Source organism: Chaetodon trifascialis, chromosome 3, assembly GCF_039877785.1.
Source record: "Chaetodon trifascialis isolate fChaTrf1 chromosome 3, fChaTrf1.hap1, whole genome shotgun sequence".
NCBI lineage: Eukaryota > Metazoa > Chordata > Actinopteri > Chaetodontiformes > Chaetodontidae > Chaetodon > Chaetodon trifascialis.
In genome coordinates this window covers 24,379,580-24,406,722 of record NC_092058.1, presented here as the reverse complement: position 1 = coordinate 24,406,722, position 27,143 = coordinate 24,379,580, and the positions used below count along the sequence as shown (strand labels likewise).

Genomic DNA, 27,143 nt, shown 5'->3' with positions numbered 1-27,143 from the left:
GGGCTGGAGGCCCCTTCTCACTTGCAATATCAAACAGCATGTCACTAAAGCCCTGCTATATCTCCAAAATTTGTATTAAATTTGCTCCAACCTCCTGCTCTAATCAGCTTTTAGATCCCGGGGTTATCGGTGGCCTTTTGCTACAGTTTTGTTACAGTTGTGAATAATTTATGACGGAATTAACTGTGCTTGCTAAGAGCATTGATTGCGAGATTTTGAAACACGGCCAAAATCTAACTCAAGTTCAAAGCCACTTTTCTCAACTGTTTTCTGTCTGATAAGCAAAGTTTCATCACCGTGAATGTAATTGTCACTATGATTATTTTCATCTGAGTCCCTCTCACACGGATACGGAGCGTTTTTTGATTCCGCTGCTGTTTCTGCTCTCATCTTGTCTGTGTTTCTTTCTTTTATGACAGTGTCCTCCACTGCTTGCTTTTGGCTGTGCTCTCACTGAGGTGTGTGCTGAGATGGTGTCCATTAGCAAGCAAAACAAACAGACACACCCGACTCTCCTGGATTTAGGCAAACAATCAATGAGTGCACTCACATAACAGCAGTCTAAGTGGCCCATTGATGTTACAATTAAATGAATACAGGATGCAGTGGTGATGGCAGGACACACTAACCCAAACAAAATAAAACAGATTATTTTCTATTCTGGAATTCTATTCATATGTACGAACATCACCCAACACCATCTGCGCTGTTCAGGCTGTTAAAGTAAAGAAGGGATTATATGCTTAATTAAAAAAAATACAGAAAACAACAAAAGAAGAGCTGTGACAAATTCAAGACATGGCTAAATAATGTGAGACAAGGGGCAACAAATTCACTGGTACCGAGGACACCAATTTGACTGGCAAGTTGAAAATTTTCCCCTGTGAATCGTAGTGCGTCACCCGTTTCACCATGTTGCACCTTGTCATGGTAACTTACTAGAAGTGCAGCTGTGTGCCAGAACACTTCTGTCTTCTTAATTTCCCTGATTTGCTACACTTGGACTCTACCTTAATCTCCATTTCTGTGTTCGTCACCCTCTCTCCATCCCTGTGTTTGGCCTGGTCACAACTTCAGCTACCCACCCCCCTCCACACCCTCTCCCTCATGCTTTTCCCTCAGGGTGTAGCAGCCATTGTTGTGCCTAATAAGGTTTATGGAATTACAGATCTCTGAAATTGGATTTCCTCACTTCACCAAAGCAGCGGGATTACAGGTTTAAGGCCGGGTGCATCGGGGCACAACTGACCTGTGACTGAACTGTTTTTTCCTCTCTGCACCCCCAAGGTGGGCAGATCAAGAAACTAATGTGCCAACAGTTCTGGAGGAAGACAGAAAGACAGCAGATTCCTTGTATCTGTGTATGTACCTGGCAATTAAACTGCCAGACAGCTTTTTGGCTCCTATGTGTGGATTTCTGTCTCTCTCATGTCGACCACTCTCACAAACTCCTCCTCTGTCTGTCCTCACAACTTTTGACTGTGTTTGATCTAATTCTAATCTAATGAATCTTTTGATCTTCCTCATCTGACACCCAGACACATCCCAGATTTCTACATCCAAAGTATCTCAATTCGTTCTAATCCTTAAAATCTTGCCACTGGTGAAGCAATTGATTTTCAGTGATGTACAGAGATTTGGACTGTCTACCCCCTGCCTGTGTTTAATGAGCTGTAGGAATCCTTTGCTAACCTTGAACACTACCCCCAATAATTCCGCCATTATTGTGCTGGTGTGACTGAGCATTACCTACAACTGGAATGGAGGAGTAGCAGACGAAAGTGAAATGAGAAAGCACCAGAGGCAGGCAGCGTACTGAATGCACCATTGAGATGTTGGCAGGAAGGTAGTATTCATTAGGAGTGGTCCATAGTGGCGGCTTAGTGAACTCTTAATTGGGAAAGAGACAGGGTTGGGGATGAGGGATCAATAGGGGCAGAGCCGGGGTTCCAGCCCAGCGAAATCAATCAGCCTCCTGCCTGACGGGGTGAATGCAGCCAATCCAAGAAAACACAGCCTCAGGCTCCCGCTCGTTTACCCTCCCGGTCAAACTTCATCAGGATCAAAAGACAGGCGGCTTATTCCATCCTATCAGTGAGAAGAGTATGGAGTGGCCTGATTGCTTTAATTTAACGTGAGCATTTGATCTCACTGTTGGAATGCTGAATGAAATACCATACAGTTATAGTGTAACTCTGCCAAGAACAAGAGATTATCGCAACTAATAAAACATGATTCATTAACACCGGAGCACTGTATGGAAAGGAATATTAAATGAACCCCTGGAGTATTTTTACTCCACTGCTTAAAATAGTCACTTTCTGCTCTTCTTCATCTTCCTCTTCGCCTGGGTAATAGTCATCTTTCTGCCCTGTCACTTTTTGATGTATCATCCTCTTATTCACATCAAGGACAAGGCCAGGTGTCGCATTTTCTCTCAGTTGCCACGCTTGTCACACTGCCTTGTCACCCACAGCCTGTTCCAATCCCCTCCCTTTCTTCCTCCCCCTCTCTGCTTATTTATATTAAAACTGTCACTCCTTTATTTTAGCGAGAGAAAAGGAAAGTAAATCACTTTTGCCATTTGCAGCCTGCGGTGTCCGCTGAATGCCTCAAGTATATGTGGATGTCATCTCTGGCCAAATAAAATCCTGAAAACAAATGATGTCTTTGCTGTTTTGTATTGTTGTCGCACGTCTTTAAATTCCTCCTCCTCGCTGTGCCCTTGGCTTCAAATGTCTATGCCAGTTATGTGTTAAGCAATCTAGGAATATAATTCACAGTGCAAAGCGAGCCTTGACAGAGGTCTTAGGCTCTTTTTATTGCTCCAGATGGACACGCAGACAGATAGACAGGCACAGGTGTACAGCCTCACCTCTCTTTGATGCCCATGAGTGGCCGGCAGAGCTGGCTCAGGCAGAGAGCTGCTGGGGTCAGAGACGTGCCTTGGCGGTGAGATACATGTGAGCTTATAAGGTTCTCCGGTTTATTCTTAGCCTTGCTACACATTAACGTACTTGTGTGTGTGTGTGTGTGTGTGTGTGTGTGTGTGTGTGTGTGTGTGTGTGTGTGTGTGTGTGTGTGTGTGTGTGTGTGTGTGACACCACATTGTTGGGTGCAAAGCATTTCACCGAAGACTATTTATGAAATATTAGAGGTTCCATCAGTAGACAAAGCCAAGATTTCACAGAGTGGTTATGGAGATGTCAAAGCTGGTTTGGCTCGGCTCAGATGTTTACATGCTGGACACTAACACCTGTCCAGTCAGGACATGGATCAGACAGCTCCACTCCTGTCAACACGTCTTCACAGGCAGACACAGAACAAGGCCTTGTAGCTTACAAGATCACAACTAGAGGCTGCTGGAGATGTAGAGACAGTGTTAGATGGCAGCTTGATGGAAAGAACTGGGTGAAAACAGCTATTTTTCTGTACCTCTGCTGCTTCTGACATCTAGTTTAAAGCAGTATAAGGGTTTGCTTGCCTGCTTGACTGAAAGTGAGCAGTGCTTGCATGGCATTATGAACAGAAACTAATTGTTATCACTTTCACTAAAAGTGTCCTGGGGGGTTAGAGAAAATCATGTAAAAAATGTGACACTATGATATCTGGCACAGGTCCGATCAAAGCACCTTCTGAACTATCTCCATATCCTCGAGTTTGTCACATTGTTTTCATCTAAAACAGATGTGTCACCATCCTCAGGGTATGTGTAAAGGAGGAGTGGTGATTGGAAGTGGCGCCTGGACTCAGAGTGGCTTATGGTGTCTGAGACAATAAGACCAGCATCAGGCATGGATGACCCAGAATGTGTACAAGATTCGTAGATTTTGATTTTTTTTAAAAAACAAGCCAGTTGTAGATGATAGTCTGGCTCTGTTTGGACTACTATGTGCAAGTTGCATGTGTTCCAAGTATTCATCCACTTTGGACTTTGTGTTTGCTTGCAGAACTTGGCAGTCAGAGGCTGATTTCTGTGGCAGAGGAGAACATCAGAGACAGCTTGTTTAGAAAGGAAGGTAAGGCTGCTCACCTCTTACACACTGTGAAAGTGAAATCTCCTTCTGCCCTGTCATTTCTTCTTCTCTCACACACACAAAGGACTGGCTTGTATGTGTGTATGTAGACTTGTGTGTTACACATAGATGTGGATCAGTGCATGCGAGGCCATGTCTGCACAGTGCCCAAATGTCCAATGTTCAGTCTCTCCACTCTAGTCTGCATATCTATCTAACTTTATACCTATATCTGGGTATCACCCGCCCCTCTGAGCAGACAGGTTCTGATTATTGTTTCTATTAGCGTGGATTCTGCAGATCTCGGTGGAAACGCACAACACAGCGGGCCAGACACACTTAATTTACTGTGGGGGATAGATCTGTTGCAACTCCTGCATCACGCTGGATCAGTCAGTCTCAAAATCAGATCAACTCATTTGATCTGCCTGCCAGTGACAAACATTTCATTCTGCAGAATAAGAGCATGGGTATTGTTGGCCACACTGGGATGGATTCGATGATCAAAGAGAGCTGTGGGTGTTGTGGTTGTATTGTGGCCACAGCAGATGCCCCCTTTGCTACCATCAGTCCAAATGATAATTATGAAGAGATGAGAAAAGAGAGTGAAAAAAAGGATGCAGGGAGTGGGTATGAGGTGAGGCTTCGGGAAATAATCATGAGAATTAATGAGCAGTGCTGCAAAGCTCACAATTATCAAATCAACAGCTGAAAAATTGCCTTCACCCCCTGTGGCTTTGGGCAGTAAACTAGGTTCATGTCTTTGCGGAACAAGCAGTGATAGCCTTGGCTATGTTTGATGCTTTAAATCAGTAGTTTGAGGCACTGAGTTGAAAAAAATGGAACTGTTTTTGTGCAAACACCATTTGAAAGAGGCAGTAAATCGGCATAACGTGGACACATCGCCACTGCTGCGTTACCACTTTCCTGTTGGCTGTTTACCAGTAACATGCTTGAGCTGCTGCTGTGATCAGAGTCATCCTGTGCGAACAGTTGGATGGCAGCAGAGGAAGCAGCTCTCAGCACATGTGTGCACATTATGTACACAGCTGTGCACAGCTGACTCATTATCACTTGCAAAAACATCAGTACGTGACTGTAATCAGCTCTCCTTTTTGATTAACAAATGACTCTCTACCAACGGCTACTAATATATCCATGGTAGTGTTTTGTTTATGAAAAAAAAAGCTCGCCTGACTACGCAACTTTTCGTCATGGAGCAGTTGAGGGAGATGAACTTTGATTTTCCTTCTTGTCTCTGTGAAACTACCAACAGCAGACAGGTGAATGATGTGCCTTTGGTAAGCTATTCTGTTTGAGGACTGATCTCCACTTCAAAACCCCAGCGTGAGGACAGCATTCACCTCTCTCTCTTTCTTCCTCCTCTTCTTGCTGGCAGAGGAGGCCTTCGGCAGCGCAGGATAAAAACCAAAAGTCTTCAAGAGAAACTCTTCAAAGGCGCAGATCATCTGCCGAGTAAAGACCTCATCAATTCAGTTTTCTTCTTTTAAACCACTGTCCCTTCCACAAAGCTCTGGTTGTTTGTGAACAGATATTTGTGATTTTTCTCCTCCATTCTTTGCAGCTGGTTGCATAAGGTGCTTTGATATCTTATGAGTGACAAGGGGATATTTTCCCTTAACACTTTGGGGGATTAGCCTGTTGTTGTTGGTGGCATTTTTTTTTTCTCAGACTGACTCCTCACATCCTCCCTGGGGTATGTGGTGCACATTATGGGGCCCTAGGAGCAATTTTCTGACCCTCATTTTCCACATCAGCAAGACGGGAACTGCCAGCTTGCTTCCATGCCACAGCCTGCCTTCTGCCCACTGATTAAAAGTCAAATATTAAAGTGTTCTGTTGTGAGCTCGGCCTAATTGATTCTTTCCGCCGGGTGCACACAGAATGGGCTGACAGCAGGCGATACCAGGCTTTGTCAACATCGGGCATGCTGCCTGACGCTCAGGACGGCACCCCAATAAAGCCCCCTGTGAGTGTGCCAACCTGCGGCGCCACACACAGAGAGGCCAATCGGCGCTCTGGCCAAGCTTTATAGTAACAACACAGAAGCAGCTCATTCTTTTGCTGTGTGTCAGCTCCCATCGGCTGGCTGGGAAGTCGGCTCTCTATTTGTAAGGAAGTGGCTGGCTGTGAAGAAAGTGTGTGTGTGCATCTCTACACTTGGAAAAAAAAATCTCTTCTGCCAATTGCATAACCACTCAGCTAACTTAAGCTATCTGGGGCGATGGTGCTGAAAGGAGGTTTCATCTGAATTCCACAAAAGGCTCTCTTCTTCTCTTCCGATCCCCAGCTCTCCTGCCGTTAAGATAATTGCTTTAATAGTTCTTAAACACAGCCGTGTTTAACAAGGAGCTTACCAAACATGGGATGACACCAAGTATGTCATCACTGCCCACCCTGTAAAAAAAATACAGGACATCTGGTGGAGATATGGGGCTTCTGGTTGAGGCTTGCAGTCTTTTACCCTCCCTTGACTGTGATGTAGGGATAATTAATTGAATCTCTACAGCAGTTAAACAGTGTCCCTCTCTCTTCCATAGGCAGTGCCTCCCCACCCCTCTCTCTGCTTACCCTATGAATTTACTGGCCATTTTATGTGTGTCTTGAATTGGCTGTACTCCCCATTTATTTTTAATGCTTTTCTAGTTCTCCTGTAGGAGAGTGCAACAGTGATCTTGGCGCTATACAATGCTCGTTAAGAGCAGACATTCATCCACGACGCTTTTCTCATGAATCTGATTGACCTTTTCGCTCAGTGTGATCCACAGTAAAAGGTTATGGGCACCTATAAATCCCCCCAGTTGAGAAGCTGGGTACATCTCCTGTCCTGTCTGATGCTTTATGTTCCGTCTGAGCTGATAGGAAGGTGCGATAGGAAGGTTTGAAGGTGTGTGGGGGTAGGGTGACAGAGGTCAGAGAGCCAGCTGACAGTACGGTAATTACTCTATTAGTGAAATGGGGCCAGGCTCTACGCTCTGACACAGCACTAATTACAACACAAGGGTGATGAACTTGATCAAGGAGCTGCTAAATTCATGTTTAATAGAAGAGAGAGGGAGAAAACTGAGGAAGTAGGAGAGGGCGAGTGAGAGAACATTTTGAGGAGGACATAATGACAACATGTACCTTTTCCATCCGTGCAAATCCAGCGCATTCGAAACTTGAATTTTGAAATCCACATTTCAGTGTGACCAATTGGCAGCACAGTCGTGTAAAGGTCTCCCCGCCGCTTCGGTAGTAAAGGCCACTGAAAAGTAATCACAGTGTCCTCTCCCCTGAGTACTGAGCAGGGTTTCATTTCTACCTCCACCCTGTTACTTCCCTGCTGTAGATCCCACAGAGTGGTGGGGGTCATGATCACAACCACAGGGGGGCAGACAGCTGGCTGCCTCTCTGACAGGTGCCTAATGGAGGGCTAATAGGAGAGAGTCGAGTCCTAGAGACCACTGCTGTGACCTTGACATGAACCTGGCATGGAGGCAGGTAGAGAGGAAGAGGAAGAGGAGGAGGAGGAGGGATGGAAAGGTGAAGTACCATTATAAGGGCTGACAGGCAGGTGGTTTAAATATCTCTTTCTCTTTTCCTTTCTCTCGCTGACAGTCTGTTTATCTGAACCTTGCTTACCTCTGTTGTCCAGCTAGTGACCCCACAGAGAACTTCAGCATAAAGGAAGATTTCTCTCTATATGTATGTGGGTGAGTCACGTAGCGAAGTGTGTATGTGCATGGGCGTTGGCGTACATCAGAATAAATGTTTAAATATTGCTTTAATTTACTTTCCTAACTTAAGTTTTACTGTTGGTTGTTATTTCAGCAATTCTCTTTACTGTGAGATGTGCTTAAAGTAGTTTTTCTGTGTAAGTGCTGATAACGTATTCTGTTTGGGGCAGTGATTATTGAGATTATAGCAATGTGTCTGTTTTTTACTACATGCGGACTAAAACAACAGATTTTGTATTGTGGAAGTCGATTTCAAGTTCAATTATATCCTTATCTGTAAGGTTTACTGCCTTAAACTTGATGACTTTGGCGACCAATTGCGTCCCTTAACAGTTAGTTAGTCATTTTGTTTCAGCTGTTGCAGACTCCACCATTACTGCCACCTGAACCCTCATGGTGCTTCAACATGGACTATGTTTGTAACTACTAAGCATTTCCACATTCTTCCATGAGTATATTTACCAGCATTTGTGTGACTATGTACTGAGGGCATGAGTGTGTTTGTGTCTCTGCTCAGTCAGTGATACAGATCACAGGGAAGTCAGGCCTGCAGGGACAGCCAATGAGCATCATCCACAGTAAAGAGAGAGCCACTACCGCCTGATCAATCTGAGCTCTCATTAAAAGGCTGCCAAGCCCTTTGCAACCCGATACAATATCAATACCGTAGCACCACAGAGAGACCTCCAGAGCTGTTAGGCAAGCCGCTGGCAGCTTAACTGTCATTACCGGACGGGCAACATGCCAGAGACCCCCTTCGTGGGCCACTTAGACTCCCCCCATGGTCCCAAACACAGGTCAGCACAGACAGATGGGCTGTCTGGGCATCTGTCCCGGGGATGAGGCACAGAGAGATGGATACCGACCTGTAGAGGAGGAGACAGCCTGTGCTCTCTCACAATATGGAGGGATGATGTGGGCTGTGTATGTTGACTGTGTGCAGTTACACATTGCTGCGGTTTCACCTGAGGCTTGTTTGTTTGCTGTGGGTATTTTCTGTGTTCGTTGTTTACCGTGAGTGATTACAAGGACCATCACATATGTTTGGGTTTTAAAGCGAACAAAAGACAAAGAGTTTGGTTAAGAAAACACCCTGTTTGAACGACAGGTATTGTTACAGATTCCAAAAATCTGCCCCGTGTTTTGGCATATATCCCAAAATCCCTGCTGGGAAAAACCACAAGCTCTGAATAGCGCTCTGTGGTGATTTCTGAGTAGAGCAAATGAGGGGAATATAAGTGGCCATACATAGAAAGCCTCTGTAATTCAGATCATTGTGTGGAGGCCTCTGCTCTGTGCTCCAGTCTTAACCCCCTGTGTGGTTCCGATAGGGGAGCCTGTGCGTCTCTAAACCCCCAGTAATCCACTGACAAAAGGGCCAGGAGAAAGCCGGCTACTGAAGGTGGGGGGGTTAGGACAGAGAATGGGAGGAGTGAAGAAGTAAAGAAGTGGTCGTCGCCTCTCTAACCCTCGAAGGGTATACTTAACATCAGAGAGGATGGTCCCCATAATGCCTACTGACTCCCACCACCCAAGGGTAAAACATCCCTCTGTTGTGTACGGCATCTTTGAGTATTCAGGGGCCACTGTTTATTAGACAAGTAAAGAATCCAGAGTCTATAATCGTGATCACTTCTGCAGCAGCTGAACTGTAACTTCCAGCCAGCGTATTGATTTATCTGGGCTGTCAGTAATTTATTCAGCGGGCGGGTGGCAGTTGTTTACTGAAAGTTGAAACCGATATTGTCTGTAATCATCATTAAGTCAGGGCCATTAGGAGCAGTCCCACTGCAGGTGCTAATTTGATGATGGGAGAGAAATGGCATGTAATTAAAACACAACAAATGACAGCTTAAAACCTGAGTCCTGTAGAACATGATCTCATTTTACCAACACGTGTGCAGTTTATAAACTAGAGGCTTACAGCATTGTTTAGAGGCATAATTGCATTATTCCAAGCAGATAAATATCACTGTGCGCATCCCAATAATGTTCCTCTCGTCAAGCCTTATTAGTGCTATGCAGTTCTTAGCAGATCATGTTTTGAGTGATTACTCGTCGGTGCTGCAGTTATGCAATGTCATGCAGAAGTCATTTGGCTGCGCTGAGGTCTCAGTGAGGTAGTTAGGTCTGTGGAACAATTGGCCCCAGCTGATTTGTCTGTAATCCATTTAGCTGAGATGTGACACACTGTAGGGGGGCTTTGCTTCTGGTCAATAAGTGCCAATAAGAAACAGCCATCACTCAGCGGGCTGCCCTGTCCACCAGCTTGCTCACTTGTTTCAGCTGTCAACCCCTGCCTCAAAGGAGCTGGCAATTGTGCCGCTCTTTCGGACGCACCACAAATGGCTTTCCCATACAAACCTCAATAGGACAGGAAAGGCAAGGACACTCGTAGACTGCAAAGCAGGCACATTTTCCTCCGACATCTGAATAAACCCATCTGAAGTGAAAACAGCTTCGTATTTACAAAACACCATTGACAGTTGCTCATTCTCTCAGTCTTAAACTCCTGGAGGTGGGGCTGTGGGGGGTTGAACCCAAGTCAGGGACAATCGGGGCTCTGTTTGTGTTTTCTCTAACACCTCCGTGTTCTCTTTGGGCTCTCTTGGAGCGTACCGCAAGGGTGCAGAGGAGGAGGGGTAAATGCTGTGACCCTGCCGTGGACCCTGACTGAAGCCCCCCAAAAAACCTGCAGACCACCACGCTAGCTCAACATGCCACCCGGTTGCTGCTGGAAACAGAGAGCAAGAGCGAAGTGGGTGTGTGTGGATGAAAGAGAAAAGCAGCGTCTTAAGAGATGAAGACCGCATTCAGTCACCAAAACATCCTCACTGCAGCAGGTTTTGACGTTGTTATTTATGGTGTGGCTGCAATCCAAGCTCATTATGAGGAATATATTCACTGAGTTAGTTTGTTAAACCTGGAGGAGACAAAAAGGCAGGCAGCAGCTGTATGATGTCCCGCTGGTGCTGCCAGGGCCAAACAATTTCAGAACAATACAACAATATGATGCTGTTCATTTCCTCCAGATTCAGAGATAATTAGCCTAACTGTGGTTCGCTCCTTTTATGTCCCCTCGTTGGAGAGAGAAGTTTGAAGTCTGATATGCAGAGTGGGTGTGTTTATGTGTCTGTCTGTCGCTTTGGCTGCCTGCTTGTGTGTGTGTGTGTGTGTGTGTGTGTGTGTGTGTGTGTGGTGTACATTTATAGTCAACAGAGCAGATACAGGGAGTCTGTCAGAGCTCTTTGTTCTCCAGCGAGAACACATCATGACTGGGCCTTTTGTCTGAACTGACACCATCATACAGTCTCTTTTTTTCCTACCTCTCTCTGTCTCTCTCTTTCCCTCACTCTCCCTCTGTTCCTCACCCCCTTATTTTTTCCACCAAACTATTCATCCGGCATCCCATCACTCTCTCTCACGATGAAACCATTTAAAAGATAATGACCCCTGTGGATTACAGTGTTGTAGAGATGGAGATGTTTTTTCCCCCTGCGTCTGGGTGCGGACCGAGCTCCAACTTCCAAAGTATAACATAGTGTTCCGAACAGCAGATGGCTTCTGAGGACAGTGTGTGTGTGTGTGTGTGTGTGTGTGTGTGTGTGTGTGTGTGTGTGTGTGTGTGTGTGTGTGTGTGTGTGTGCGTGTGCGTGCGTGCGTGTGTGTGTTTGCCTTTATAATTGACTTTATAATGATACATTATTTATAATCTCCTTTGTTAATGGTCAAAAGTATGTGGACATCCCGAAATTATAGTGTGATTGTTGAGTGTCTCAGGATTAATATGCTGCTATAACAGCCCCCACTCTTCTGGAAGGGCTTTGCCACAAGATTTTGGAACCTGGCTACAGGGAGTTGCTCCCATTCAGCTACAAAAACAGGAATGCATTTGGTCACTGATGTTGGCCGATAAGGCCTGGCTCACAGTCGGGGTTACAGTTCAGCCCAAAGGTGTTGCATGAGGTGGAGGTCAGGGCTCTTTGTTAGCCAGTCAAGTTCTTCCAAAATAATCTGGGAAAACCATTTCTTTATGGACCCTGATAAAATGTAATTTTATGCTGTAGCTATATCAAGATTGTCCATTTACTTTTGGTTATATCGTGTAGATAAACTAAATTTAGGTGGACATATCCAGGAACATTCATCCTTTGACTGCTTGAAAAAATATATATAAACAAATGAAGTGCAGTGGATGTGAGACATGTGAGAGCTTTCCAGCCAGAACACATCACAGCTTCACCCTTTCTCTCAGGGCAGCAGACTCACTGCAGGATTAATCATGTGTTAAGCACTAAAATTACACTCATTCATATTTCACTGTCTGGGCAGCACATTCCACATGGTATTACAGGTTAGGGAAGAATATGATGTCTAAACAAGGAAAGAAACACACAAATGTAGAGGCAAACAGTTTAACGTTAACTGTGGAAAGAAATATTTCACACTCGAGTCTCCTCATCGCAGCTGAAATCTCATTTTCTCACTTTTAAAGCCTAACCACTGCTCTTTGTGTCTGCGTATTCAAACAGAAAATTGCTGTGTAGGTTCTGACTGTCATCTTTAAATGTCTGCAGAGTGCCAAGCTTATCGGAACCTGAGGGAAATCTAAATTAAATCTTCCCGGTGAATGGGATCAGCCTCCGCATTATCTCTTGTCATTCTCAACTATTAAAGTTAGTTATTAGGAAGCAAAGGCACATTTGTCAAAAGAATGTGCAGGGACTATTTTAGACCAAAGAGCTGTTGGAGAGTTATTGAATATGATTTTCAGGGATATCATCCAGGGACTGGAGAGTTTGGATGGACTGTACTGACCTGTTAAAAGAGCCATTGTTTTAGATGTCAACAAGCCAACATTAATAATTGATAAGCAACTAGTTTAGAGGTCATTGGTAGAATAGATACTGTGGGGCACAGCTGTGCCACCAGGATGCTTAAAGCACACGTCATGAGGACACTGTCCTCTCTACAGAAATGACAGCAGTGGTTGCTGGTTGAAATGGCTTAAAACTACCCATGTGTTCATTTGGTACCAAAGTAGGAATGTTCTTACAGCACTAAGAAAAGCAAAGTGGTAGGTGTTGAGATATTTACAGGCACACAAAGCATTTGAAACAGCAAAGCAAGGTTTGTTTGTTCTTGGTTTTTTATTTATAAAATTCTACAGTCCACCTTTAGCCATGATAGCAGTCTTTCCCTGAAGGACGTGCAGAAAAGGGCCTGCGCTGGAATCGAACCCTGACCACTGAAGTAAAGACTCAGCCTTAGTAAGCACTCTACCAGGTGAAGCTTTTGTCCAGGCGACCCAATATAATCAATATTTTTATGAGAACAAAGTATCAAATGACAATGTGATGAACCTACCTGAATCTGCAGCTCCGCTTTTCAGGAAATGCCCTAAAAATCCACTTTACACTTTCTGCTCAGCACCAGCAGACAGACACAGGAACTAGTTTGTGAACACAGCCACACAACACACAAAGCATTTAGCATCTAAAGAGACAGATGTTTAGCCCAAAAACAGAGCTAAAAGATAGTTAATATTGGATTTACATTCATCAGGTGGCCTGAAACACTCCAAACGAATGATAATGTTGTCTGTAATTGCTGGATGTGTAAATGAACAGCTGTTTGCTGTTAAGCACATCATAACAATTAAAGGTGTTAATATGTCAATGTTGTGTTCACAGCTTGTTATTGCATTTTCAGCCATTCTTCAACTCTAGGGTGAAATGAGTAGAAAGTGCCCATATGGGTCATTATAAAATACACCATCAAAGAAGATATTTAGGTACAAGATTGATGAGCCTGATTGAAAAAGCATCAGATTTTGGTGTTGGAGCAAAGGTTTGCAAGCAGAGAATGATAGATGAAGGATGGCAACAAACCATGGCTTCTTATTATCATGAAAAAAGCATTCCATACTGTATTGAGAATTGCAAACCCCTCCCTCCAAGGACACATACTCACACGGATGCACACACACGTACGCGCACTCACACACACACATAAACTTCTCTGAGAGAAAGTTGCTCTCACATAGATGCATGCCGTTGCAGAATTTGCATCTGAATGCCAACTTTTGTTGGTAAATTCAAGGGTCCTTGGAGATTTTGCACATTCTGTTCAGAGCTCGGCAGGCCAGTGGGAACAAAGTCACACATTAGCAAAGCCCTGCCAGCCTCAATTATGACCAAAGGGATTGGCTTGATAGTGTTGCAGTGGGCCACATTCAAAACTGGATGTGTCTATTTAAACTTTCCTGGCCACTTCCTTTATGTTTTACAGCACTAGAATACAGTGGATGGCAAATTCCTGCATTGAGAACGACGCAGAACGATTTGGAGGCTCTCTGCTGCTGCATTCTGTGTTATTCTCCTCTATTTTATATGGAAGCCTTGGTCTGTGAATCTAGTCTTCATGTTTGGGAAAAATCCATCTGCAATGGAAGTGCTCAGGCTTTGTTCTCTCCAGATTCTATGCCTTGAGGTTCTTTCCCTTTCTCACACTTTGTGTCTTTTTCCCTCCATCTCTCTCTGCCTCAGAACATTGGTGATAGAGAATCCAGGAGTCTGGCTTCAAGCCTCCATATTTCATATGCATTATGAGACACAGCTGATTAAATTGCAAGTGTACGCCATGACTCGTCCTCCTTCAATATGTAATAAATGTCTGTTTTTTCCCTTGGTTTTCTCATATTCTGTCTGTGTTTCGTGCCTTCTCGGGGGGCTGCAGATTGGATGAATCAGACTTTATGCCTGTTTCAAAGCCCAAGGTGTTTTATTTATAGGGAAAAAGTACATTAACGCCTCTGCAAAATCTTTGGAAGATTTATCAAGCACTCTCTCAGCTTCCTCCCTGCCTCACTTGAACTGTGATACTTGAAGTACAGATGTGTGTTGTTGGGGAGTGTAACATATCTGTCGATCTAGTGTGTGTTTTCATCCCTCCACTCTCACCACCGTCTTACCATCATGCCCATGCTGTGACATGGCCAGCTCTGTTGTCACGACATTTATAATTCAGTCTTCTCAATAAAAGATGGACGACATTAAGTTTTTATCTGGTGATGCAGTGCTGCTGTCTCTTAGAGCCTCTTTACAAGCGAATGACTGAGGAGCAAAACTTTCCGCCTCTGTTCTGACTTCCAGGCATCACTTGGCATTAGTATAACCCTAGATGATCCTTGTTCCTCAAACATGCTTTTAGAAGTTTATTCCCTATGATCTCATATTCTGCTAGCTTACTCCCCAGCCCTTCCTCTCTAAGCCCCCAACCTTTAATGAGTTTTGCTGAGAGTTATATTTACTCATGTTGTCTTGAGCTTCTGTCTAAATGGCAAAAATTCCTCTTTCATTCTGGGTTGTCTGGCTGAATCAGCACTGTCGTTTCGCAGCTCACTTAGTGCAAAGAGCTGATGTGGGCAGAGCTCTGTCAGGAAACAAGCTCTAAATCATCCCAGTTTACAGAAACAACATGGCCTGCCTTGCATTATGAATGCATTCAAACCATCACATTGGTCGTGTTGCTGGAGACTGAGAATAGCTTGGCTAAGTACTGCTGGTTTTTAACGGTTGTCCATCTCTGTTTTTCCACACATCTTCAAGGTGTAATGGCTTCTGTATGTACGTTACGTTTTCCTCTGCTTTTTTCTTTGTGGTTTCATCTAGCATCTGCCACCCAGAAAGATAAACAATATGGGTAGATAAAAGAGAGAGGGAGAGAGCGAACTGGAAAGAAAGGACTGCATGTGTCAGTTACAACTGATGAAAGCCTGCAAGTCCAATTAGTCCTCACTATCAGGGGGAAGCAGGGGGGTCTCATGGGAGTAATGTCAGAAAATATCCACGAGCGGAACATGTCAATAATACAACATTTACATATTTGGCTATTGATAGATGAAAAATCAAGCTGGATGTTTTCTTGTACATGGGGTTTATATTTGGTACAGGTTTTGTCCACATCAGCTTTTTGAACAGATAAACAAACCATCAAAGGGAAGTACTGTATTTTCCACACCACAAACCTCTCTAAAGCAGGAGCTAATGGCAGAGAACACACTGAATCTATTCTCATTCCCTGTAGATGTCCTGGAATCCATTTTGGTGATGGTGTATCCACTGCTGGTTAAATGTCTGTCTGTCTTTCACCAGGTTTTGTTTTGTGTTTTGTGGATTTCCTTGTCGCTGGTGTGTTTTTTCATCCCGTGCCAGAAATGTAAGGGGGATGCAAAAGAGAGCACAAGAAAGGAGCAAGGACAATTTCAAAAGCACAGCGCTGTGGGTCAGAGCTCATGTGCTCCTCTGGGGAAGAACCACATGCTCTGGGAGTAAGAAACCAGAGAAAACACAGCTGCTGTTGCACAGATTTATATATGTGTGTCTGTCTGTGCGTGTGTGTACGCACGTAGTCACATGCACGTGATGTGTAGGTGTATATGTTTTGTGCAAAGCAAGACCATGGAGGAGGATGGAGGACATGTGTGGGTGTTTGGGAAGACCTTAATGAGCACAATCTGGACAACGGCGTAGAGCAGAGAGGAACCGGTAGCTTTGTGGCAGACACAGGAGCTCTACATTCAGCTCACACGTGCTTCATCTGCTGTGACTCTCTGCAAAGACATAAAGATTCACAAGAGCCAAGTTTCTCCTCTGCAATCATCTCAACCCTTAAATGTTTCATGCATTTTGCATTTTTCCTTTGGAGGGCTTCATCCTGTCTTTGAAAAGTGCGTCAGTTGTGTACGTGTGCATCCACGGCCACTGTTGAATGTGTCTATCTGTGTATCCCCAATGTGGAGCTGTGTTCCAGTCAGGCTGTAGTTAGGGAAGGACTCGCAGTCCCAGAAGAGACGTTGCCTTTGTGTTGTTGTTATTGTCTTCATCTTCAAACAGGGATTGTTCTGGCCACATGTTCCTTGTGGACTACCAAACACACATACACACGCACACCTTACTGTGACAGTGGAGCATCTCAGTGGGCACACCAGTGCTGCTGCTTGTAAACTGTGTTTATGATTATTGTCACTGGGTGTGTTGCTGCTCTGATTACATGTCATGATAAAAGAGGGACAGAAGTCAAGCTCCTCTTTTTAGCCCTTTGCTATTCAGTGAATGATATATGTCTTACAAATATCAACTCAGTGAAAGCTCTGGTGCAATAAAATGGTTTAATTTCTTTAGCCTGCTTTTATTTTAAAATTTATGCAAATACAAAAATTTTATCCAATATTTAATTGCCATTCATTCATAAATGAAAGCTAATTTGAGGACAGGTTCTTGCTTTATAAGATTCAATTTAATATGTAACGGATATGTTTGAACAGCAGATGTCTAAATAAGTAACCGTGCTTGTGCTTCTGTTGTTTTGTTCACTATAAATTATACAATCATTGTTCCTGGAGTATCATAATAATTGTAGATCGCGCTAAAGTCCAGATAGTCACATACTCCTGCTACATGTTTGCAACCAACAGTTGCCATGGTAAATTGAGAGTGGATATACTGTTAATGAGGAAGAGTTATCAGAGAACTAATAGGATTGTAGTGTAATTTTAGTGAACTGCATGTGGAGATTAATTAAGAAAAAGCTCTATTACGCACATACTTGACTCTAATTGTTATGTTAAACTTAGCAGAATTTGTAATTTAACTGCATAACTAGAGGCAGTTTGTTTCTGTGATATTGCCACATTAATATTGCCTGCTTTAATTTTCACATGTGCTTTTGTATTGTTCTGTTCCACACTGTGTGGACTCTGTAGCACTGGAGCCTTGCTCTCTCTTCACATTGTCACTCTGCTCATTGACCCCTGTCTTCAGTGTCCTCCTCTCAAACCCACTTCTTCTGTCTCTCCTTCACCTCTGCCCCCCACACCTCTGCCCTCCCTACCTCCCCACATCCCTCATATCCACCCTAACCCTCTCAGGGGGAGGTGAGTCCTGAGCTGGCCCCGGGCCCAGGCCCATTAGCCCCAGCCTGGCAGCCATGTGCTCATCACCAGAGATCATTACACCCAGCCAATGACACCACTCTAATGCATCATTAATGATTGATTAACGAGCTGAGCTCAGCCCAAACGGGTGCATTTGTACGGAAGAGCACCCTGTAATGGTTGTGCAAGGCTTGCATCTGCTATTTTTCACAGTGTTTTGTGTGTGTGTGTGTGTGTGTGTGTGTGTGTGTGTGTGTGTGTGTGTGTGTGTGTGTGTGTGTGTGTGTGTGTGTGTGTGTGTGTGTGTGTGTGTGTGTGTGTTTTATTCTCCGTCTCTCAGGTTGAGTGAGGAAGCTGCAGACTGTGTGAAACGAAGGACTGAGGAGGTGACAGCAGAGTAGCGTGATGGCAGGGCGGGGGCTCTCTGCCCCTCTCCCTCTTTTCCTCCTTCTTGTCCTGGTGGAAGTCCTCCCTGTGGTCCAGGGCTCTGGCTACCTGTCTGGATATCGCCTCAGGTCTCGACTGCAGAGGGACCGCCACATGCGCAATGTCCGACCCAACATCATCCTCATCCTCACCGATGATCAGGACATAGAGCTGGGTAAGACATTTTCCTCCATTAATCCTTTCCTGGGTGTGTGTTTGTGCATTTGTCTCTTTCTGTTTGCTTTGTCCATGTCCCATGGGTATGGGTATTCTCTCCATGTGTATCCAGCAGCATTAGCAAGGGAAAGTCAGCCTAATGCTGCCTCTTGGCACCATAACAACTGGCCCACTCAAAGTCATGTGCTCCCTCTGCCAGCTCCTCCATTGCTGGCATGAAATGAGGGCGGCCTATGGCTTCCATTGTCTGGGTGCCAAACTCTGGCCATCTCCCTTCCCGCTTAAGTCCTTTTGCAGCGTATTGGACTCAAGTGGCTGCATAATGGCCTTGATGACATCCTTTGTCCTCCTGTGATCGCTCGTGAGAAGACTCCCATTGAAAAGCAGGAATTTATAGTCAAGCATCTGTTTTCCCAAACAATCACCATCAGCCTGAAAAGCTTTTAGTACACAAAAATCCAAATGGGTTACACTTTACCAAAAGATTTGTCCCCTCATTTACTTTCCCTCCTTCTTTTTCCTCTGACCGTGTCCATAATGGTTTTTGCTCTTTCCCCCTCATGCCCTACATTTATATTTTTCACTCTTTGCCCTCTCTGTTTTCCTCAATCTCTCACTCTTTTTTTCTTCTCCATCTGTTTAATGTCCCCCGTGTCCCATTCATTCCAACCCTTGGCCTTTGAATCTCTTCTCACCCTCCTATCCCTTCTTACAACCCCCCCCCCCCCCCCTCTTTTTGGCTCTGTTTTCTCCCAGGCTCAATGCAGGCCATGAACAAAACACGGCACATTATGGAGAAAGGCGGCACTCATTTTTCCAACGCTTTCTCCACTACGCCCATGTGCTGCCCGTCCCGCTCCTCCATCCTGACAGGGAAGTATGTGCACAACCACCACACCTATACCAACAACGAGAACTGCTCCTCACCCTCCTGGCAGGCCCACCATGAGCCGCACACCTTCGCCGTACATCTCAACAACTCAGGCTACAGGACCGGTGAGCACCGCAAGTCTGACCCATGAATGAATGAACTTTAAAAGATGCATTGAGCCCGAGGACCAAAATTAACCTACTTCTCGCCTTTTCCCTCACTCAGCCTTCTTTGGAAAGTATCTGAATGAGTACAACGGCTCCTACGTGCCCCCTGGCTGGAAGGAATGGGTAGCACTGGTGAAGAACTCGCGCTTCTACAACTACACCCTCTGCAGGAACGGTGTACGAGAGAAACACAGCAGTGACTACCCAAAGGTATTCAGGCCCTGCAGCTAAGAGTTATCATGCTTACTTTCACAGAGCGATTGCCTGTATGAAAGCAAAGTCAAACAAGGTATTTTTACATTACTGTGACATGTAGTTATCACTACATTTTAAGCATTTACCTTCAAGTAATCATACGTTTCCCAAAAATGACTAGATTACTAGTAAATCACTAGTAATTAATAGTTTAGAAAGCATCACCTTTGTAATTTTTATACTTGGAACTTATACTTATACAACCCCAATTCCAAAAAAGTTGGGACGCTGTGTAAAAAAAATAAAACATTTTTTTGACATAAAGTCAATTGAAAACAGTACAAAGAGAATATATTTAATGTGTCACCTCATCAGCTTCATTGATTTTTGTAAATGTACACTTCTGAATTTGATGCCAGCAACAGGTTTCAAACAAGATGGTACAGGAACACTTACACACTTGTAAAATTGCCGCTGGTAAATACAGTTCATTTGCAAATTTTGCATTTGTTTGCAGTCTGTTTCATTCATATCCACATTATTTTGGAAATCTGGGTTATAAATCTTTTTTTCTTTGCAGTGATGTTTTTTCCATATCTTAACCTCTTCACCCCATTTAAAAGTAATTTCCAAAGGTGCCAAATCTGCATCTATATTTCCACTTGATGGAATGAAACGTGTGTAGGATTTCGTCGCATTTATTGGAAGAAATGAAGTATAATATGTATAATTGTGTTTTCATTAGTGTATAATCACCTGAAAACCAGATTTTTTGTGTCTTTACCTTAGAATGAGCACCTTATATGCTCAGAGGAAGTGGGTCCTCTTCCATGGAGTCTGTCATTTTTCACCGCCATGTTTTTACAATAGCCCAGAGCCGATAAACCAGGCACTCTCTGAGGACCCCTCCCAAGTTTTATGCATTAAGTAACGGTTAAATAGTAGATGTGGGTCATTATTTAGGTATGGTAGTGCTTGGGAATCTCTTGTGACTCACACCAGGATAGTAATAGGCACTGACCCATCACAGTGCTGAAGGCTTTGACATCTGCTCTTTCTGTCACTCACTAAGTGCCTGATAGACACTGTCTGCTCACTCCACAGGACTACCTGACAGATATCATTACCAACGACAGCATCAACTACTTCCGTATGTCTAAGAGGATGTACCCTCACCGTCCTGTCATGATGGTCCTGAGCCACGTCGCTCCGCACGGACCAGAGGACTCCGCCCCGCAGTACAGCTCTGCCTTCTCCAACGCATCACAGCACATGTAAGACAATGAGATGAGAAGCTTCAAAATGCCTCAACCTGCTGTATGATTAACCAAGCTGAGAGCCCTCAGAGGGTTGCAGGTTTGGGGAGATTCTGTGACAGCTAATAGTTTGAACTGGACTGACTTCGCCCATTTGATATCCTGTGTACTGACTTGGTTTATGTGGGACACAGCAGACAAACACAAGGGCACATTTTTACAATTTTCATATTCACAGCTATTTGCTTGCATATGAATCATCCACGCATTCACGCTCCCTTTCATTTGACCCAGAATGGCACAAATTCCATAATCTCAGCTCGATCTTTTCTTCCTCCGCCTGCAGTATGCTCTTGGCAGCTGAGCCCTCTCCACGCACAGCCAGTGTTTCGCTCCAGTTTATTTTGCACATGTGTTGTTCACATTAGTGTTACCGCCCTAATGAGCCCTGCTAATTTGTACCATTTTGTCAGCTATGATCAAAGAGAGGCATGAATGATGTATGTTTAATGCATAGGTAATGAAGGCACACACACACACACACACACACACACACACACACACACACACACACACACACACACACACACACACACACACACACACACACACACACACATTTCAGCCTTTGTCTTCCTGACCCTCCATGTTCCTGACTGGCTGTCTAGTGCTGCTGGCTAATGGCAGACCTGCTATTGGCCTCCAGAGACAGATCCAAGGCCAGTAATGAGACTGCAGTTTCTGCCCCCTCCCTTCAACCCCCTCACACCCTTCTCCAGCTTCATCTAATCCCTCCAGCATCATTAACCTGTGCCACGCAGGCTTTATACACAGAATATTCTGAAAATTCAGCCCCAGTGTCTTTGTACAAACTTTTAATTGCTCTTTCTCCATAAATTTGCTCTCCCTCGGGTAATGTTTTCTGAGAGCGCTTCTCTGGCTATTTTTCTCACTCCATCTGCCTTTGCCCTTATCAACCCCACGAAGAGAGAGAGGCAGTAAAAGTTCTGCATTCCTCTGGTGATAAATGTTCTTCTCACCATGGTACCTTGCAGATGCATCTTCACACTACATTAGGGGTTCCACTGTGGACCAGGCTAAGAGACATTAGCATTTCTTAAAAGTCAAATCGATCCGTTCTAAACGTTAAATATATTTTCTTCTTGGATCTCATTAGCTATTTAGCAGTGTTTATTCTCAAATAATTAAAGTTCCATATGGCTCGGAGTTAATTATTGATCAAACTGTGCTCACTGTGTTCAGGCCTATCGATCGCAGTGCTTTGCATTTTACATTGTTTATGTATCCTCCAGTTTAGCTTTGCATAAACAATTTTCTGGCTACTTTGGAAAGAAAAGGAAAAGAGATATCAGCAGACACGGGTATAGAGTATTACTGTGAATGCACGATGTGACTGTACACACATTGGTATATTTTGTGTATAAATAGCACACATATAGAGATGGCAGAACAAACTGAATGCTACGTATGCGGAGTTACAGTGACATATAATGGAATGAGTACATTGAGTTATTTTCTCCTTTTGGGATGTAAAAGACGCAGCAGAAATGAGATGTTAAGTGCACCAAATTAAGTTTTTTGTGGTTTAGTTGTTGATGTTTTTCTATCTGTCCTCATATATCTCTCAGAACCCCCAGTTACAACTATGCCCCAAACCCAGACAAACACTGGATCCTACGCTACACAGGACCGATGAAGCCCGTCCACATGCAGTTCACCAACATGCTGCAGCGCAGGAGGATGCAGACCCTGCTGTCTGTGGATGACAGTGTGGAGAAGGTAGGCAGACATGCAGGCACATAGACATATGTTTAAATAGAAGAACTTAAACACAGACACACCACATTCACACACACACATTTCATCTGACTGTCTCAAGTCCTGAGAGATCTGTGCTTGTTCTGACTGGGACCGTATAATGCATTCACTGACACACTTGGTAAATTGTTCTATCCCTTTTCCTTGAAACTGGCACAGGAGACTTGAGCTATCAAACATGAAAAATAACTTTTTATACTGTGTGAGTGTTCAATGAATTATATCCTCCTCTGTAGCTGCACAGCATGTTGGTGGAGACAGGGGAATTGGACAACACCTACCTTATTTACACCTCAGACCACGGCTACCATATCGGCCAGTTTGGTCTGGTCAAAGGCAAATCAATGCCTTATGAGTTTGATATCCGTGTTCCCTTCTACGTACGAGGACCTAATGTGGAGCCAGGTGCCATGTGAGTAACAGTGACACGTGTTTTTTAAGTCATTCAATATTCTGATATCTAGATGCTGTGTTCCAATATTATATATGGGAGATTAATGACACTGCAACCAAATTCCAATGAAAAGTATCACCTGATTCTTGCTTCTCTGCAGTAATCCTCATATAGTGTTAAACATTGACTTGGCGCCGACTCTCCTGGACATGGCTGGTCTTGATATCCCTGCAGAAATGGATGGCAAGTCTATCCTCAAGCTGCTGGACACAGACAGGCCAGTCAATAGGTGAACACACACATCAGTTACTTTGCTCTGTGTCCTGGCATTCAACAGACACTTCAGAAATGGAATGGTTGCAGATTAGGCAGCTATGTGCCAAAAACTCGTTTGCTTGGACTTCTTAAAGTTTGACTAAATGTCTGTTCTTGGTGTTTTCTTGGACATAATGACATCTGCAGTCCAAATATAAATGTGGAACACCATGTTCTTTTCAGGGCCATACAAGGATAGGATTTGAAAATGGAGTGCATGTTTGTTCAATTAAAAAGTCACAGTGTGGCCTGACTGGACTTTTCTTATTTCTTTTTCATCATTTTCCAGGTTCCAGTTGAACAGGAAGGGTAAAACATGGAGAGACTCTTTCCTGGTGGAGAGAGGGTATGTTTTATCGATTGACCTTTAGCAGGCCATGTTCTCATTCCAAGCATTGTCCTCTGGTGACATCAGACTCCATGTCTTTGGTTGGTTGAAAAACATTTTCTTGTTCTTTCAGGAAGCCTCCACACAAGAGAGCTGATGGAAAGGAAGTGGCCCAAGAGGAGAACTTCCTGCCAAAATACCAGCGGGTGAAGGACCTGTGTCAGAAAGCAGAGTACCAGACCTCCTGCCAGCAGCCAGGACAGGTACCTAACCTGCAGGAGCAAAGGAGGAGATGTTAATCATGTTTCAGGAGAACAACATGTTCAGTGACAGTTTGGTTGATGGTTGACAGTTTACAGCATATATGCAGCCACTGTACTCTCAGGGTTCCACTGCACATCAAAATCTCTTTTTTAATCCTTCAAAATGGGGTGCGCTCATGTGTATTTTAAAAAAATCTGAATTAAAAGCCTCATCCTATAAACTTATTTTGATACTGTTGGTCTGGGATATTTCTTGCATGTTCAGGCTTCTACAGAGGTAATTTCTGCATAGATGCATAAAGAACATTTTAAATCAAAGGGGATTTTAAGCATAAAAATGATGCAATGCTATAGCACAAGCCTCAAACCCAACATCATGAAATTTCCCTCTGCCTTGTTTCAGAAGTGGCAGTGTGTTGAGGACCCGACTGGCAAGCTGAGGCTGTATAAGTGCAAGGGCATGGCAAGTCTCTATGCCCCGCGTATGCAGGCTCTGATGGCCAGCGGTGCCTCTCAGCTGTCTCCTGCATACAACTCCAACCACTGTAACTGCGGTGATGTGGGCTTCAGAACAATCCTGAAGAAGAAGAGGCTACTCACCAAGAAGAGTAAGCTCCCCTTGTCAATCACACTGTTCTGGTAATTATTAATAGATGTGATTTTGTTCAGAAAGGCACTTATGCTTTACTTTGCAACGTCCTTGCAGTAGCCTACAAAGCTTTGCCAAACAGGGCCGTTAATCCTAAGATAAAATAACTAGCTTTTGAAGTATTCATGGCGTGAAGACTGTGTCTCTGCTGCCATCAAGTGGTGGAGTAAAGTAGACAAGTGAGCCTTTCAGTATGAGCCCTTGAGAGAGGGAAATACACAAGATTGTGAATTATTCATGGAATATGATACCAATTGGATGGAATGTTGATTCATATCAGCGTATCGACACTACCCCTCCTCACCTTCACCACCGTCACCAAGGAGTAAGTTAAGGCTGCTGCACTGAAGCTCAGTCAGATTGACTGAGCGAAGCAACACGACTGGTGTGGCAGCACTGTTGGAAGCTTGTCTAGCTATGACTTTCTTGATACAGGCCTGAAACGTTTGTGCTTTGCTTCACACTTATGCACTGCTTTCCTCTTTTTCTAAAGTTATATTTTACTTAATTTTTTGTATTCTATGCACTCAACTTTATGTTATTACTGTTATTCATCTTTATATTCATCTTATTTTTACTATTATTATCAAGTGGTTTTTATTCTCCATCATATTTTACACTAAAATGTTGTCTTTTTTTATGCACCGCCCGTGGTTCATATGTTATACAAATAAACTTGTTATCATTATTATTCTTCTTGTTGTTATATCATCGGTATGCATACATATATGCATCATCATAGAGCTTGCATAAAAGCACATCCCTTTTTTTGTCTTCTTCAGGTTCCTCCGTTTCGTCTTATTCAGAGATGAAATCCAGTAAGTCTGTCTCTAGGAAGCGCTGGGCCCGCTCTGTATCATTTGAGCTGGATGGAGACCTGTATGCAGTAGACCTTGAGGAGGGCTACCGGCCTCTGACCTCCAGAAACAGCAGCTGGGCCAGAGACAGGAGGAGAGGAGTGTGGAATGAGGAGGACAATGAAGAGTTCAGTGGCATGGGGGTCACAGCTAAACCCACCACCAGCAAGAAACTCACACCACCCGCTGCTCTTAAAGTCACCTACAGGTGCTGCTGTGTTCATCTGTCCATTAATGTCCAAAGTTTTTGGTGATAAAAGACAGGAACAAAATGTTGTGAAATAATTTCGACTGCATATGCACAATATTCAGTGGTGTTATTTATGTCTTTTGTATGCTGCAGGTGCTCTATTCTTATGAACGACACAGTAAAATGTGATGGAGGCCTCTACAAGTCCCTTCAAGCATGGAAAGACCACAAACTGCACATTGAGCATGAGGTACTGCTACATTCTCTTCCTTGTTAAATCTGGTCTATAAAACCCATTTAATTGGTTGTTAGTCACTTGTGGTGTATAATGAGCTTTGTGTGGCTGCGTGTTTGTTCTACTGTGTTTAGATTGAAACTTTGCAGACCAAAATCAAGAACCTCCGTGAGGTCAAAGGTCACCTGAAAAAAGTGCGGCCAGAGGAATGTCAGTGTGACACTCCCAGGTGAGAATGTGTGAGAACCGTACAGTCGCCTGCATACAGATCCAATTACATGTGTGACAGCCGTGTCTTGTCTTTACAGTTATCTCCTCAAGAATAAAGAGGATTTCAGGCTCAGTGAAGAGAGCATGCACTCACTCAGGTAAAGTTTGATACTGACAGTGAGTTATTTTGTATTTCTTCTTGCACTCTCACTGTATTGAATGTGTTTCCTTGTCATCAGAGTGCCATCAAAGCAAAAGAGTCAGTGGCTGCAGAAAGAGCAGAAGCGCAGGAAGAAACTACGTAAATTCCTCAAGAGGCTCCAAAACAACGACACCTGCAGCATGCCTGGCCTCACCTGCTTCACCCATGACAACCACCACTGGCAGACCGCCCCCTTCTGGACAAGTGAGGAAATAACATATGGGCGTATACAGAGAATAGAAGAAAGTTGTTGTGGAACTGTCAAATATTTTCCAAAGCAGGTATGGTGAAAATACATTTTTGGAACACTGTTGTGATGTCCTTGTTTTCCGTTCTCGTCCCTCCCTTCCTCAGTGGGTCCATTCTGTGCGTGCACCAGTGCCAACAACAACACCTATTGGTGCCTAAGGACCATCAATGACACACACAACTTCCTGTTCTGTGAATTTGCTACCGGTTTCCTGGAGTATTTTGACCTCAACACTGACCCACATCAGGTATTTCATTTGCAGACACACTGTACAATATGGCAGATAAATAAATAACTTACCAATAATAACTATAAAAGGATCCCACGACATGAATCACAATGCGTTCCTGTGAGCACAGAGTTTCCAGTGTTTTCCAGAGATTGTCCAGACTTTCCAAAGCCCTTGCTGACATTTTGCCCTCATTACTCCTGCAGCTGATAAATGCTGTCAGTACCCTCGACCGCAATGCTCTGAATTCAATGCATCAACAGCTCATGGACTTAAGGGGCTGCAAGGGACATAAGCAATGCAACCCGGAGAAGGGTGAGTAAAAAGCCTCTAAGGCAAGCATGATTGATGATGGTGTCTCCAGTAATTTCAGCCTGAGACTAATGTTCCCTCCACT

At 44.0% G+C, this 27,143-nt stretch overlaps 1 protein-coding gene across 5 annotated transcripts in view; it reads left to right on the top strand.

Moving 5' to 3' along the window:
* Positions 1 to 27,143, top strand: part of sulf2a (sulfatase 2a) — a 33,024-nt gene that overhangs the window by 3,472 nt on the left and 2,409 nt on the right. For 3 of the 5 annotated variants that reach the window (XM_070958772.1, XM_070958771.1, XM_070958769.1), the window contains exons 2-19: positions 3,951 to 4,019; positions 18,034 to 18,294; positions 19,053 to 19,292; positions 19,393 to 19,544; positions 20,634 to 20,803; positions 22,435 to 22,585; positions 22,861 to 23,036; positions 23,179 to 23,307; positions 23,623 to 23,679; positions 23,795 to 23,924; positions 24,328 to 24,532; positions 25,356 to 25,638; positions 25,774 to 25,870; positions 25,990 to 26,084; positions 26,164 to 26,223; positions 26,305 to 26,471; positions 26,622 to 26,764; positions 26,953 to 27,061. In XM_070958772.1, coding sequence (XP_070814873.1) covers positions 18,099 to 18,294; positions 19,053 to 19,292; positions 19,393 to 19,544; positions 20,634 to 20,803; positions 22,435 to 22,585; positions 22,861 to 23,036; positions 23,179 to 23,307; positions 23,623 to 23,679; positions 23,795 to 23,924; positions 24,328 to 24,532; positions 25,356 to 25,638; positions 25,774 to 25,870; positions 25,990 to 26,084; positions 26,164 to 26,223; positions 26,305 to 26,471; positions 26,622 to 26,764; positions 26,953 to 27,061 — 2,560 coding nt within the window. In that variant the 5' untranslated portion in view covers positions 3,951 to 4,019; positions 18,034 to 18,098. The remainder of the gene's footprint in view (positions 1 to 3,950; positions 4,020 to 18,033; positions 18,295 to 19,052; positions 19,293 to 19,392; positions 19,545 to 20,633; positions 20,804 to 22,434; positions 22,586 to 22,860; positions 23,037 to 23,178; positions 23,308 to 23,622; positions 23,680 to 23,794; positions 23,925 to 24,327; positions 24,533 to 25,355; positions 25,639 to 25,773; positions 25,871 to 25,989; positions 26,085 to 26,163; positions 26,224 to 26,304; positions 26,472 to 26,621; positions 26,765 to 26,952; positions 27,062 to 27,143) is intronic. The other 2 variants (XM_070958773.1, XM_070958770.1) reach the window with 1 other exon arrangement.